Below are 14,298 nucleotides of genomic sequence, written 5' to 3'. Positions count from 1 at the left end.
TCAGTCCGTGACTGACTTTCCGTCGAAATTGATGTGCGTGCTTCGTGAATTCACAAGACTGGCCTGTGATTCAGTTGGTTGTACCGTATCTCATTGTACGTATCTCGATCAATCTACATATCAACAAACCTACTTCTCCTAAATTTTCAATTTCATCATTCGGCATAATTTCAAAAATTAAATAGAATTAGATCTTCTAACGTTCTTCAGTCATCCGTCAAGGTAGGTTTAAAAATAATTAAAAGTAAGATAAGTCGTTGCTCTAGTTCTCAACTGTCCTATCTCCATTAGTTCGTAAACCGAAGAAACTGAGTTTAAAATCTATAAGGAATTTGATATTATTGCGTGGAAGTAGGACTTAAAAGAACTAAATATTTGTTGCTTTCTAGGTAGAATTTTCGTCATGTTATCATGTATTTGTATCTTTATATCAATTAGACATATGTGGATTGATTAATTATATGTTTCTAAGAAATAAAGTTAAGAGGAACAGTTGAGAACTAGGGCCACGAAGTGTCAATTGTTTAAATAGGAATGCAGAAATGAAGGGGAATACTATTCTAACGTAAGAAATGAATTAGAGGAAATAGAAGACGAATGATATGATTTATAATATGATTGAAATACAAATGAAACGAGAAACCTTTTTAAGTAAAAGTTGTTGATTTTAGATTGTTATTGAGTGAATTAAGGGTGATTAGAAATATATAATATATTTGAAATGAGAATGAACTGAGAAATTATTTAAAATAAAAATTATCGATTTTAAGAAATATTAAATGGAGGGTTAAGCGGAATGCAATAAAATAAGCGCGAAAGAACTTGTTTAATATAACAGTTGTTAAATTAATATCGTTGAGGATATTATACTGAAGCTGGGCACCGCGCTGATGCGGCTAATAATATTGGAAATAATTACTTTCTCAGATGATCGAGGAGTGTATTTTTTAAAAGATAGAGAATTTTTTGCGTACAATTTTACTTCACTTATATTTTAATGGGATAAGAGAAATCGGATCCTCTGAAAAACAGATCGAAGCAGTTTATTTAAAGGGGTAACTGCATTCTCATTCTAAAAAACGTAACTCACATTCACAATAGACTTAATCAGTTTCAAGAATGATCGAAAAATTGATCGGTTTCATTAGAAACTAAACTCACTTCTTTTTTTTAAATGAGTTTACAATACTCTAGACTGTGAATTTCGTAAGTGCAATTCTTCTTTCTAATAAAATAAACTTTTCTGTAAATCTATGGTGCTATATGCACGTAGAACCATACAAATACAGAATGTAATTTGTGGGCAAGTAATTAAATTTCTGAAATTTTCCATTTCGTCGATATAGGAATAGAAAAACTCGTTCTTTGAAAACCATTGTATAATTATCAGCTAATACTAGCAACAAAAAAAGTGGTTGTGCAACTTCTGGCACAATTTGCACAATTTAGCATACACTTAGTATTAGGAGTGTTTATTCTCTAGAATGATCTCGAATTATTAAATCATCATTGTATTTAACAATTTGTACGGAAAATGAAGTACGAAATAATTTAAATATTTCGCGAAGAAAGAAGAATAGTGTTCCAGCGTAAATGTTTCACTGAAATTGATCCTCGCACGAAAACATTCTCTGCAAACCTGTTTTTCTGGTCATTCCAGAAGATCTCATTTTTCATCTCGTTCATTTTTCGAATCAAATAATCGCGTTATTTATGACTACGATGTTTGTTATTTTCACATTAATTCTGTAACGTTTCATTTTCCTATGAAAGAAATTATTTAAAGATGCAATACCTTATCTTCCATACACAAAATTATTTCGCTAATTATTCATTATTTATATATTTTGTTTTTCATCACTATGATAGCTAAATTTACCATACTTTACTTGAAGATTTCACTTATATTATGTCTTATAATTATACTTCTACCACATCCTTAATGATGAATATGTTATGAATTTGTAAAATATAATAAACGTAAGGAAAGCAGCTATATGAATTTCGTAAGGAATATTATACAAACCGGAAGCCTCTCGCAGACGAAAGACAAGAGGTAATAAAGTACAATAAATACAATACATTATTTGTATGTATAAGAGAAATATCTTTTTGGTAGTATATAGTGCATTCACGTTCATCTTGATGGCTCTTCACTTTGTCAATTTAATTACTGTTATTACGAAGGATCGGAAACTGACAATTTTCTGGACTATAATACCAGAGGAGTCGATATTTTGAACCCAGTTGAACTCGGATTCCAGTCATTTATCTGGAAGTTGATAGAGAAATAAGTGCCATCTCGCCGAACAAGCTTATATAATATTTTATTATATACCTATTTAATAAGATTTCGTAAAAGTTAAAAAATGAACATTCGAAAAAAATATTTAATAGTTATTATATCTATTTGTTATATTATATATATTCATTAATATATTTATTGATATAGGAATGGTTATTATATGTAAATGTGTTCTTGCTTCCATTACTATGATATTTGACATACTTATTGTTTGCAATTTTTTTTCTAAGATGCATTTAAGATGCAAAAGTGCACAAAATGCATATGTGCAGTATACAATACTAAACTATTTATAATAATATGGAGCACTGGATATAGTTCACAATGGATAGAACAAGTCTGTCTTAAATCAATCTTTTTAAGAAATGCATACTGGAAATAAAACTTAGCAGTAGAGAAGAGTATGGTACTAGAGTATGCATAATTACCATGTAATTGAAACGTATCTTGCATCGTCATCTGTGGTGCAATACATAATATCTATGCTGCTCAAGTCTCTTCAGCTGCGGAATTTTACAAGAGTAGTTATATGATCGTTATCAATATCGAATTCTTATGTAATAAACATTTTTCTTTTATAACGATATATCCAGTCGTATACTAAGAAATATATAATTCAGCTCCGCATTGACGTTTAAATATTAATTCCTTGTAAAAAATAATATCGTGACCTATTCGTCGATTAGGATCTCCATGATGTATTCATGAAGTTGTTTCTTCCAATTTAGATTAGATATAAAGCTTAATGGAATTGTAAAATTGAAAATTGTAAAAGAAATGACATTTCTCTTTAATATTTTATTTATTCGGTATAGAATTTAGATTTTAATATTAGAAAATCTTTTAAAAATCTAAATAATGTTTAACAAAGTTGAGTTTCTTTAAAAGAAGCAACACATTAAGTATTTATTCTTCAGCTTACTGTTGGTATAATTACTGAAGCTATTTTTATTAAATATGAAGCACTGTGTTTATTTCTTATATATTGATAAATAATGTATTATTTAATGTTACGTAATCCGAATTACGTATATGTCGATACCATTTAAAATTATTGAATTTTGTCTATTATCGTTTCCATTTTTATTGTTTGCTATTTAAATAAAAATTATTTATCACAATATAATGCTATTCTGGTTAATATAATACTTTCGTGAAGACACAAGAATCTTACAGTAAGAAAATAATAAAATAAAAATAAAAAAGATTTTTTCGTATAAACTTAGCCGATAATACAAGGTCGCATCCCATCTGTCAGTCGTTAGTTGAACCTAACCTGTATGTCATAGGTATCAGGTAAGGATTATGCGTCAGTTGTAGCAAATTTCACGGAAAAATCATTTCTATAAAAAAGAAACAATATTAGGGTACGTGTCGATTTGGGAATTTCTCCCGATAGTTGTTCTCGAGAGTACTCTTAAATTGTCTGTCTATCTGAAAGCAAGTTGGAAAATTAATACCCTCGAGCTTACTAGAAAAACTCACCAAAAGCTTACTATCTGTAATGTTCATTATTTAGAAGGGATTTTCGAATTGAAGATGATACCAAGATGTTTTGCAATTTTGTGCAAATGAACGCAACAAAAGTTCAGTGTATAATTGAACCAGTTCCTTTTATTTACAATTAACCACCGATGCCTTCATGTGTGACGATCTTGTGATGTTTATTGCGAGAGCTGGAATTAAAAATTTCGAAATCCCAAAATAGACCCAATTTGAAGTTCATTTTTTTATCGGATCGCTGCTACTTCTTCTTTTTTGTATTTTTTCTTTTTCTGGGTTCTTGTGTCACTTGTAATTTTGATATTCTGATAATATTTGTATATTTCGTTCTATTACATACTTGATTACACTTCACTTACCTGGTTTCTCATGTTATGAATTGTCGTGATATACTACTTTTAAAATATGAAATTGTTTCGAATTGTGCCAGTAGCTCTTCGATCATGGTCTATTCGAGAGTAAGCTACCTCATCCCTCTGAAACAGTTACTCTCAAACGCTGAAGAAATACTCTCGACAGCAACTTGCAATAGTTTAATTCTCAACCGGACACGTACTTTTCTGGATAGCTCAATCGGTAAAATACCCGCTTGGCAAGTAGAAGATTCCGATTCAAAATTTTTCTCCCTATGTAATTTTTGAACCGCTAGACTCCTAATGACTTACATTTTTGGATTTTACGTATCAAGAACTACCATAATGTATAAAAAAGTCTATAATGTAAACCCCTAACGCAAAATTTTATCTTTTTATCAGGATTTTAGGAAAATGTACACAATAAATCAGCTACACCATATTTCATCGTGTCTGATGTACACGTTTACGACATACAGAGGGTTTTTGATTACGATACCTCTGCTTAAACCCCCACGTGGTGACTTCAATCCAGGACAACTTAAGTTCTTGACTGTATGGAACCTGGTAAGTTGCATATTTTTAATATTAATAAAATCGTATTTCGTTCAAAACATTTATAATTCTTTTATTCGTCATTATATTTTGTTTTCTATTGTTCATCATATCTTATGGTTCACGATATGTAACAAGTGTCGACAGATATAATTAATATAAATTCCAAAAAATGTTATGTTATGAAAAATATTGGCAGCAAAGAATATAAAACAATTGCTAACTTAGATAATATGACATACTTCTTAATTAAATACCAAGGTTGTTAAGCATATAGATGTATTTTTAAGATATTTAAGATTATATTTTGGTCAATTCCGAAATTCAAATACACGTTGTGCACGAAATCGTTAAGCTAGCCCAACACTCATTTATAAACAGAAAATAAGCGGCCAGCAACCGGCAAGCAATATTAACGTATACACTGACATACAACTGTAGGCAAAATTCACTGTAGTACCGGTAGTTCTTGACGAATATCTCGGAAACTAAGCAAATCCACTTTTTCTATGTATAAGAAAAATTCAAAATATCGATTTCTACAACATATCTAAAAATCATCGAGACCGGAGGGTAGTTAGTTTTCCTACAGTTTCATCTAAATATCATTCACTCTGAACGATGTATTTATAGGTTTATATAAACGTTTAGTCAAACGCTAATAAATTTACATCGACGCACTTGTGTCAGCTAAATAAATACAGTAATATTGCGTTCCACATTTTACAACATGATGGAACGTCAATAAATGACTTTATACTAAAACTAAATATGAAACCTTGACGTTACGTTTATACTCCAAAATTCTTAATCTTATACTAGTTACGCACAGTCATTATTTAATAGCCTTTTTCACATTTCCTTTACTCTCGCTTTCCTACTTCGTACAACGTCTCGATGCCAATACTCAAGCACGATTTGCTCTCCGCGTCTACCTCGTGTTTCTGTACACATGCGCGTTGCAGCGGCTCATTGTGTGTGTGTGTGTGAATCTGAATCTTCTTCCCCATATTAAGAGCGTTAAGCCGGTTTCACGCGACGATACGTGTACCGCAAAATACGTACCGCAATATACGCATGAGATATATTTCCAGGAATAAAATATACAGTATCGTTTATTCTTGAGTGAAAGTATCGCCAGCGATCAAGTTTCTCAAGATGCACGAAATCAGTACCGCCAAATAGTGTAGTCTATCCAACGTGACGGGACAATGAATGTGAACTAAATTTGATTACTGCGGTTGCAACTATTGGCTGCCGACTAGTGACATTCGAAAGTCGACTGTCTCGCCTCGTTAGATATACTATAGCACATCCACATTTCATACACGTATCATCGTGTGAAATCGGCCTTATAGCACAGGGGCTGGTTGCCTCTATTCGCTATTGCCAATACGTCATAACCTATGCATGCCTCTGACACCGTTACGTAAGTGTATATAGCTTAGTATAGCGTACATATAAAGCACAATCGTATATATAGATTCTGAAAGTCCCATGATAGGAGCACTTCCAGTCATAGTATAGTATAAAGGTGTTCGAACACCCCTCAGGCGACTTGTGACTATTTCCTGATAGTTCTCTGACAACCTGTAGATTGCGTCAAAGTAAAAAATCTGGTAACTGTGCATAGAAGGATAGAACTCAGCGATTTTGATCAAATTTAAATATATTGTGAAACTAAAAAACTAAACACATTTTCGACGAATTCACCCGTTATAGATCGTTTGCTGGCTGTCGCGCCGTGATGTGTATGTGCCATTGATGTGCACGTACAGACAAAATTCAATGTCTAATAGCAACAGTTTTTCACCAATATCTCGAAAACTATGACTGAGCGGCGGTTACATATTATATATAAAATCTTCACCCTGATACATATTTAAATTTCATTAAAATCAATGAAATGTATCCCTTTATATACAATTACCGAAAATCCAAGTTTCTCTGATTTTTTGCTATAATACCATCAGTAAAATCTGTATTACACTTTTTAACAACTTCCTTTTAACAACGATGTCTCTTGCGACGGTCAAGGGAACTACTCAGTAATCGTCACAAAGCGCTAATAGGATAGAGGTACTTCGTCAAAACATCATTTTACCCGAGAATTTCTCCTCTCTAATATTACACAGGTTACCTACACCGCGTTTACAGCACAAACGAGACATGAGAATCTCATTATTTGAAATCTAAAATTGTTTACGATACAAAAAATATATGCTGTTCTTGCCGATATTGCTGTTCTTGTATTGGGAACCTAACTCTACCAGTTTCAGAATCTGTACTTTATATCGTATATACAATGAATGGTACATATAGCAAGTGTAAAATAACATGCTTCCTTGATGTTTGTTTGAATAACAAACTTCTCATAATATCTATTGTTTTAAAAACATGGTTTCATTAATCAAACAAGGTTGCGATACATAACGAATATTCCATAAATAAAATATATCTACAGTCAGAGAATAGCTAATGTTAATTCTTTTACAAAATTGTGTAACAATATCTTGTAAAAATTACCAAAATGAAGGTACATATTATTATACAACACAATCGCAATGGTTGTCTACCCGTATAAAGTATTCAATTTAGAACGCAAAATTTCTACTTATACTATTGATTACATACAATCGATAAAACGAAGTATTCGTATTTTATCTTTTAACAAGGTCAACAAATATACGTATCTCAACTTGATTAATGAGTTATGAAATGCTATTTCTAAAAAAATATACATATGATTTACTCGAAATATGATATTATTTAAATTCATAATACTTTCTCCTTTTTAATAAAAATAAAATCTGGAACCACCACTATACAAAAGTCTGTTTAAATTTAGCGTGTACATAATAGAAATCAGCGTATCACTCGAGCATAGATGCAGTATAAAATCGTGAATGGTAGTAGGAAGTGAAAAATCACGTAACGTGTTATGGTAATCATCTTTCTCCAGTCTTGGGATCCAATCCTTTACTTATTCCTATATAAATACGTAACACGTCTCAATAAAGTGATATCGAACTTTCAATCAGAAAACACTTTAAAAGTCGAAAGAAGTTTCTCGTGTATCACAATGATAATTATAAAATTTCCCTAAATAATTACGAAATCTATATTTATCTTAAATTATATTTTTCAGTATAGATCCACAGATTAAAATAACTAATCTTCATCGGGCATTAAACTTAAAAGAAAGAAACATGATATTCTTCAGAACAGGTCGGGAAACGATTTTTGTCAGCAAAAGCTCGTGCGCATTCTATTCGCGCAGAGAAAGAGCAACAAGAACAGCAGCACTTTTTATCTCTGTCTTCTAATGGCGCTTCTCTATTTCGTACACGCCCCGTTCCTTTTTTTATGTCCTATTTTCGTACTATATTATGTACTCTATATGTATTTGGCTTTCGAAATCAATGCGCATTTTGATTGAGAAAAATAAAATAATGACTGTAGACGTGCTACTCGTACACATTTAGATAATGTGTTAATTCTGTTAGTAATAGAAACAACACGTATCTATCTATACGGTCGCATACAATGTCGTCAATTTCTTTCTTGCCTTATATATGTGTATACAGGTTCTTTTTTATGTTTCTGATCATTTTGCGTATCCATTTTATATGCAAGTTTTATTTACTTTTAACCTGTGAATTTTAACCTGTGCACCGTAGTATCTAATTCTCTCCAGATGAAACCATACGCACATGGTGAACTGGCTATTTCTCTCTTTCTCACAATCCTCATACTGTATTTTCATCTATCCGTCAGTCAGTACGTTGCAGACCGTCGACGCGGTCGATACTATTGAGTGCGGTTTGAGAAAGCCGAAGTTTCTAATTTTTGCTATTAAAAAAGAAAGATAATTAGAAAATATTTAAGTAATACAGAATGTTTACTTTGCAATAACTTCAACTTCTTAGTTATTTCCGTTTTATTAAGTGAGGTTAATATTTTATCTATTTTTGTGCAATTATATAGATAGCTACATTTATCCTTTTCTTTGCTATCATCAACAGTCTGTGCATCGTTTATTTTGCATCGTTAGTTTTTTGTTTTGTTTTTGTGAATTGTGTAGCTGGATGATCTTAGAATCACAAAGTAAATGTCAGTGATTTCAACAAGCGTATTATTTACAGTACATTGTTTTTTAAGATTAAAAATATTATAAATTTCTTTTTATATAGAAACGCTATTTTTATTCCCACGATTATTTTTTACTGTAATGAAATCAATTGCAAAAAGCACGTGTTATTGTAGAGCAATCTGCTTTATTTTTAATAATTTAAATTTCAATGTTATGCTCAATCCGTTACCTGGAATCTAATACACAATACTATATATAATATAGTAGATAAAGTTAGCAAGACAAAGTAAATAATTGTTTGAAATGTTATATACCATTACAATACCACTTTATTACGTGCTATTTACGTAATTCGAGAGTAAACTGTCTTATGTAATTCATAGTTGAACACAATATTATAGTTCCTTATATATCTTTCTTTAATCGGCTATATAAGTACATTACATATATACTATATACAGTATACATACAACAAGAAAATGTAATTACTAAAGAAATAAATTTCTTGTTAACGTAATATGTAATATGTAATTTAGTTAATATGTTATACAAAAGGAAAGAAACGATATCTTTTTTTGTACATCTTTATCCATTTCTTTCAATTTTCATAAACTATTTCATAAATTTAGAACAAACGTTATTAATACAGAATAGATAAAGTTGCGATTGTTATAAGTTGTAACTTAAAAAAAAGGCTTCTATTATAAAAATAGAGAATCCAATAATGCACCCATTTTGCACGACATAAGAAACGTTTGTTGAAAGAGTGAATGCACACAGAAAAGATGAATAATTCTTTTATCAATTTATTTCTGTGTGATTGGTCGAATACGATCGCCATCATGGAAATCTATCAAAGCGTTTCAGATCACGAAAAAACTGTATGTGAAATAACTACGAGATGCAGGAAGGCCTACTAATTGGATTTCACATGATCTCCTGCGTGCAATTCGCGTTCTCCGTGTATTATGATTACATGTACACTATTGTCCCTCCGAATCTTCTCAAAATGCACAACAGCTATGGCGGGAAATTCAAGTTCCTCACTTTCTGGGACGCGGTTAGTATCGTGATAATCAATGAACTCTTTTTTGGTCTCTTGGTCTCAATGGTCTCTTTTTCACATGTAATTAGATTATTTTCCTAATCCACCTTACATAACCACTTACGATCCTATTAAAAATACTAGCCTAATAATTATTTATTAAATAAAACTGATGATGTAATAAACATCACTGATCAAAATGGTACTTACAATTATGGAATGTCAATTGACTTAAAATAATTGTTAATTATTAGAAAACAATTATGGGTATACTATTTTCCAGGCATGTTCTACATAAATACTTGTAAGATTCGTTTACATCAAGTAAACTGAAATTGCGTGATGATTTTAATCTTATTTCACATTTTCATTATTATGCAATACTGAAAACACAAAAGAAGACGTAAGAATACGATATTGTATTGTATGCATATCGCATTCGCAAAAATGAAAACAGTCGAAATTACAGTAAAATACAGTGATCTTTTTGGAGATTGAATAAATATTTAATTATACTTACTGATTTCTCAAAATTGTAATAAAAAATTAATTTATACATCAAAGTGATTTACAAATCAAATATTTTAATTGTTTAGATAACAAAAAGAGTAGTCGTGAATAATAATATCATAGTATAATAATATCTCCAACGAGGCAGTGTAAGTAAAGAAAGTTTTACTGTTGTGACTGCAATATTGGCAATAGCAATAAACTATTGTTTACATTTATTGCTTCATCTCGTTGGACGGACTATAGGGACATCACAATACTCCATATATACATCATGATATTTATATATTTATTGAACTAATGCCTAAGCTGGGAAAATAAATTTTTCATAATCTTTTGCTACCACTGAACGATTTCATATGATCATTTCACGTTGATATTACAAATTATGAAGCTCGGATAACAACAAAACTCAATTGTTCGAGTACCACTCCATATTATCTCCGAATTACAGCACGTGTCATGTCATGTTATTTATATGCAGCCAAGTGATTATCATTGCATGATTTGAAGTATCCATACAAGACAATTGTTTTATTAGTATTTAATTGCTGTCAATACTTCTCGGTATAATTCATTACAGTAAAACTTTTATTAAACATTTTATATGTTACGATGTTACATACAACTACGTATATATATATAATTTTTTATTCATATATAATGTAGGTTTAAATATTCATCACCGTTCATATTGTTAATGCGGATGTTTATCAGTTCATGAAAAATTAAAAATTCCATAAAATACATTTACATAATAGACACACATACATGTAGAAATACAAAGAATATCCAAAGTACAGTACAATAATCATAATGAAAAACGGCAAGTGTTTGGTTAGATTCTATCTTTTTGGTTCTGTCTCTAAATGTTTAAATTTACATAAATAATGTGTTGCTACATTATTCATTTTAGAGTACTTACATTAGACATGATATGCGAATACGTTTATAATAAAATAATTAGAGAATAAAAACAGCGGAAAATTTTCACTTTATACTAAATACATATGTGTAATTGACAAATTACAAATTCTAGGTTATAGGTCTCCTTTTTTACAATTCTACGTTAAATAGAATAATGAAATGACATAATTTATGTAATATATTTATGTATGTATGCAAATTTTATTTGTTTTTTTATCAAATTTATTGCAGTTATGTTAATTATTGAGATCTTTTAGTCGCTTTTTGCATTATTCTTCTTATTATTATTGAAGACATGATGTTTGTTTAATTACAAAGGAGATGCGGCATTATATCCTTGTACTGCAATTTCGACATTACGTCTCAAGTTTCACTGAAGAAATCTATTTTCTGTACAAAATTATCTTTTAAACTAATTATCAATATCTTTTAAACTTTTACTTATTAGTTACATAAATCGCAACAAATGTAAACCGGTAAAAAATGTTTTGAATAATTTTTACAGAAAAGTACAATACCATATATTCAAGTTTTTCTAATTATTAATCTAAACAGTAGAAATTAAGTGTGTAATCATTCATTGTTTCAGATCATTCAAGCGATATTTTTCTTCATATGTATTCTGAATGATTGGTTCGGCACAAATGCAGTTAGTCCTAAGAAGCCACCATTCATACGTAAATTAAAGGATCATGTACATGCGATCCTCGGTTTTCCGATCGCCATGGTAAATCAAGAAAAAGACAAAAACTACAAAATTTTTACTTTTAGTAAAAAGTTAAAAATTAAAGTTTCATACATTTTCGTATGATTTTCTCGGATTATAGTTCGTTGGAATAATATTCTGGACTTTAATGTTTGTGGATCGCGAATTGGTGCTTCCAAAGGCGCTGGATCCTTACTTTCCATGGTGGCTCAATCATTTGATGCACACAATGATCATGGTTTCCACGCTAATAGAAATGATGATAGCCCCGAGAAAATATCCAAGGAAATCATTTGGCCTTTTGTGTTTATTAGCCTTTATGATTGTATATTTAATTTGGTACGTTGACAGTATAAAAAAAAATATAAAAATTATAAAAGAATATTATCCCTTTGGTCAACTGTCATATTTTGCTTTTAAACTTTGATTAAAATTTCGATTAGGATTTTAAAATTATAAGTAAATATAAAGTAGACTTAATATATAGTAACGTAAAGTATAATATAAAGTAAAAGATTTATTATTAAGTTAATTACGTAAATTATTACTATTTTCAGGGTGCATATAATTTTCTATAAGAGCGGTATCTGGGTGTACCCAGTACTAGATGTGTTGCCGCTGCCGTTACGAGTTGTATTCTTCTTTGTAATGCTTTTAATCACCTTATCCTTGTATTTGATCGGCGAAGCAGTGGACAACTTCCTTTGGGGTAACGAATATACTAAAAGTAAAAAATCTTATGCCAAGAGCAAATAGCCTCGCCCATGGTGATTAGCTGCGCTGACTTCGGTCATACATTAGCCTCCTCTAAGGTGGTGGTAAATAAAAATTAAAAACCACTTTTCTATCTCCTCCACCTCTCCCTCCTCCTATCATCCTCCTGCTCCATTTATCCTACATTACGGCATGCACGCGTATCCAATGGATAAATTTTCTTTCGGAAACTCTTAAACAAAAACATGGTAATATGTGCATGCAAGGACAGAGCGCGTTAATTTTTACCCAAAAGCAGAAAGCACGAGGAGAACGCGGTCGTTAACAATTTGTTCACTTGAAGAGGGTTGCGTGACTGGAGCATGTAGATGTGACTTTTTTCTCTCGTGTGGTTTGTGACATATGCAACAAAGAAAAGGGAAGACTAATTGTAATAACTAAGTTCACTGCACACACTCTGATGCCTGATATTCATGGTGATGTAAATTAAAAAATGCAAACAAATGGAAAGTAAAAAAGAGAAAAACACGGACAAGACACATACGTACACACGATGCAACAGCTAGTACATTTTTATACGTTCGATATTTGTTACTCTGACAACTAAGAAATGAAATAAAATTTAGAAAGAAAGGAAGAAAATGCGTCATAGAGAAATGGTGAACTGTGAACACGTGTGTGGAATGAATGCATTGTTCCGCGTTTTGAAGGTATATCAACAGACATGTTTGCAAATACCGTCTTATCAAATACTAAAATCCGGCTGTGTTTGTACCGAGTATAGGAAAAAAGTACGTAGCAGAATGTATCGGACCGGATTTGAAAGCATAATGAAGTGAGGCGAATCGAGCAAGAGGAATATGCTTTTGCTGGACTGATCAAGCAAAGAAATTATTAGCACGTGTACTCGTGTTCACCAAGATTTGATGCCATCGATGATTCTCGTGTCGAAAACGTATCGAGTGGAGATGAGAAATGCCGTTTTTGCATTTATAACAGATTAGACTAACTTTAGAGATCTAATTTAGCATTTCGTCATTTATATAATGTACAAAGAAATATGACATAGTCGATCAGGAGTACAGAGTCTGTTAACGGATTTTAGTTATCTTTTAAATAATAAGTGCATTAAAAAAAAAAAAAGAAAAAAAGATGTATAATTTTGAAAGATCTTCATGAATTTTCAATATTTATTACTACAAAATCAAAATATCACATTAACGTGATTGACTTTATCTCTCTTATCGTGAGTAAATTGGACTCGCATACCGGGAAGTTGTTAAACTATATACGGAAAATATCAGTTATCGATAACGGGTTGACCTTATCTATAGTTATGTTCCATAAATATATTAGTAAATTTCAGAATACATTTTCACAAAGATACAATGTGTTGTGCTAATATTTAACTGAGACATTTTTGTTTATAGAACTAGATATTTTCCATTTATTTCATAAAAAATGTTGATAATAATTAGTTATTCTAACAATTTATACAAAATGGAGGTAAAAATTATCGAAGAAATGATGTATTGCTAAATACGTATCGTTTTTGTTTAATACTATTGAATAAAGACACCTTTTAAT

At 30.8% G+C, this 14,298-nt stretch overlaps 1 protein-coding gene and 1 long non-coding RNA gene across 8 annotated transcripts; one reads left to right on the top strand and one right to left on the bottom strand.

Annotated features, from left to right (window-relative positions):
• The first annotated feature begins 2 nt into the window (after positions 1–2).
• Positions 3–13,422, top strand: LOC117209220 (androgen-induced gene 1 protein-like). Of its 6 annotated transcripts, none has more exons than XM_033450961.1 (5): positions 3–95; positions 4,564–4,728; positions 11,881–12,018; positions 12,119–12,336; positions 12,555–13,422. In XM_033450961.1, exons 2-5 carry the CDS (start codon positions 4,576–4,578, stop codon positions 12,751–12,753), a joined length of 708 nt encoding a protein of 235 aa, XP_033306852.1. In that variant the 5' UTR covers positions 3–95; positions 4,564–4,575; the 3' UTR covers positions 12,754–13,422. The 6 variants fall into 6 exon arrangements, with proteins under 6 accessions (XP_033306852.1, XP_033306853.1, XP_033306850.1 ...); XM_033450962.1 differs by lacking the exon at positions 3–95 and adding an exon at positions 102–222; XM_033450959.1 differs by lacking the exons at positions 3–95; positions 4,564–4,728 and adding exons at positions 6,125–6,145; positions 9,669–9,869.
• LOC117209221 lies at positions 9,904–11,469 on the bottom strand. Of its 2 annotated transcripts, XR_004487879.1 has the most exons (3): positions 11,290–11,469; positions 10,065–10,237; positions 9,904–9,982 (listed from the first exon to the last, which is right to left on the bottom strand). It is a non-coding gene; the product is annotated as an uncharacterized LOC117209221 (long non-coding RNA). The 2 variants fall into 2 exon arrangements; XR_004487878.1 differs by lacking the exon at positions 11,290–11,469 and having other exon boundaries at positions 10,065–11,054.
• Positions 13,423–14,298: the final 876 nt, after the last annotated feature.

The sequence above is a fragment of the Bombus bifarius genome, unplaced genomic scaffold (assembly GCF_011952205.1).
Source record: "Bombus bifarius isolate JDL3187 unplaced genomic scaffold, Bbif_JDL3187 scf7180000008166, whole genome shotgun sequence".
In the NCBI taxonomy this organism is placed as follows: domain Eukaryota; kingdom Metazoa; phylum Arthropoda; class Insecta; order Hymenoptera; family Apidae; genus Bombus; species Bombus bifarius.
This window is presented reverse-complemented; position numbering and strand designations above follow the sequence as displayed.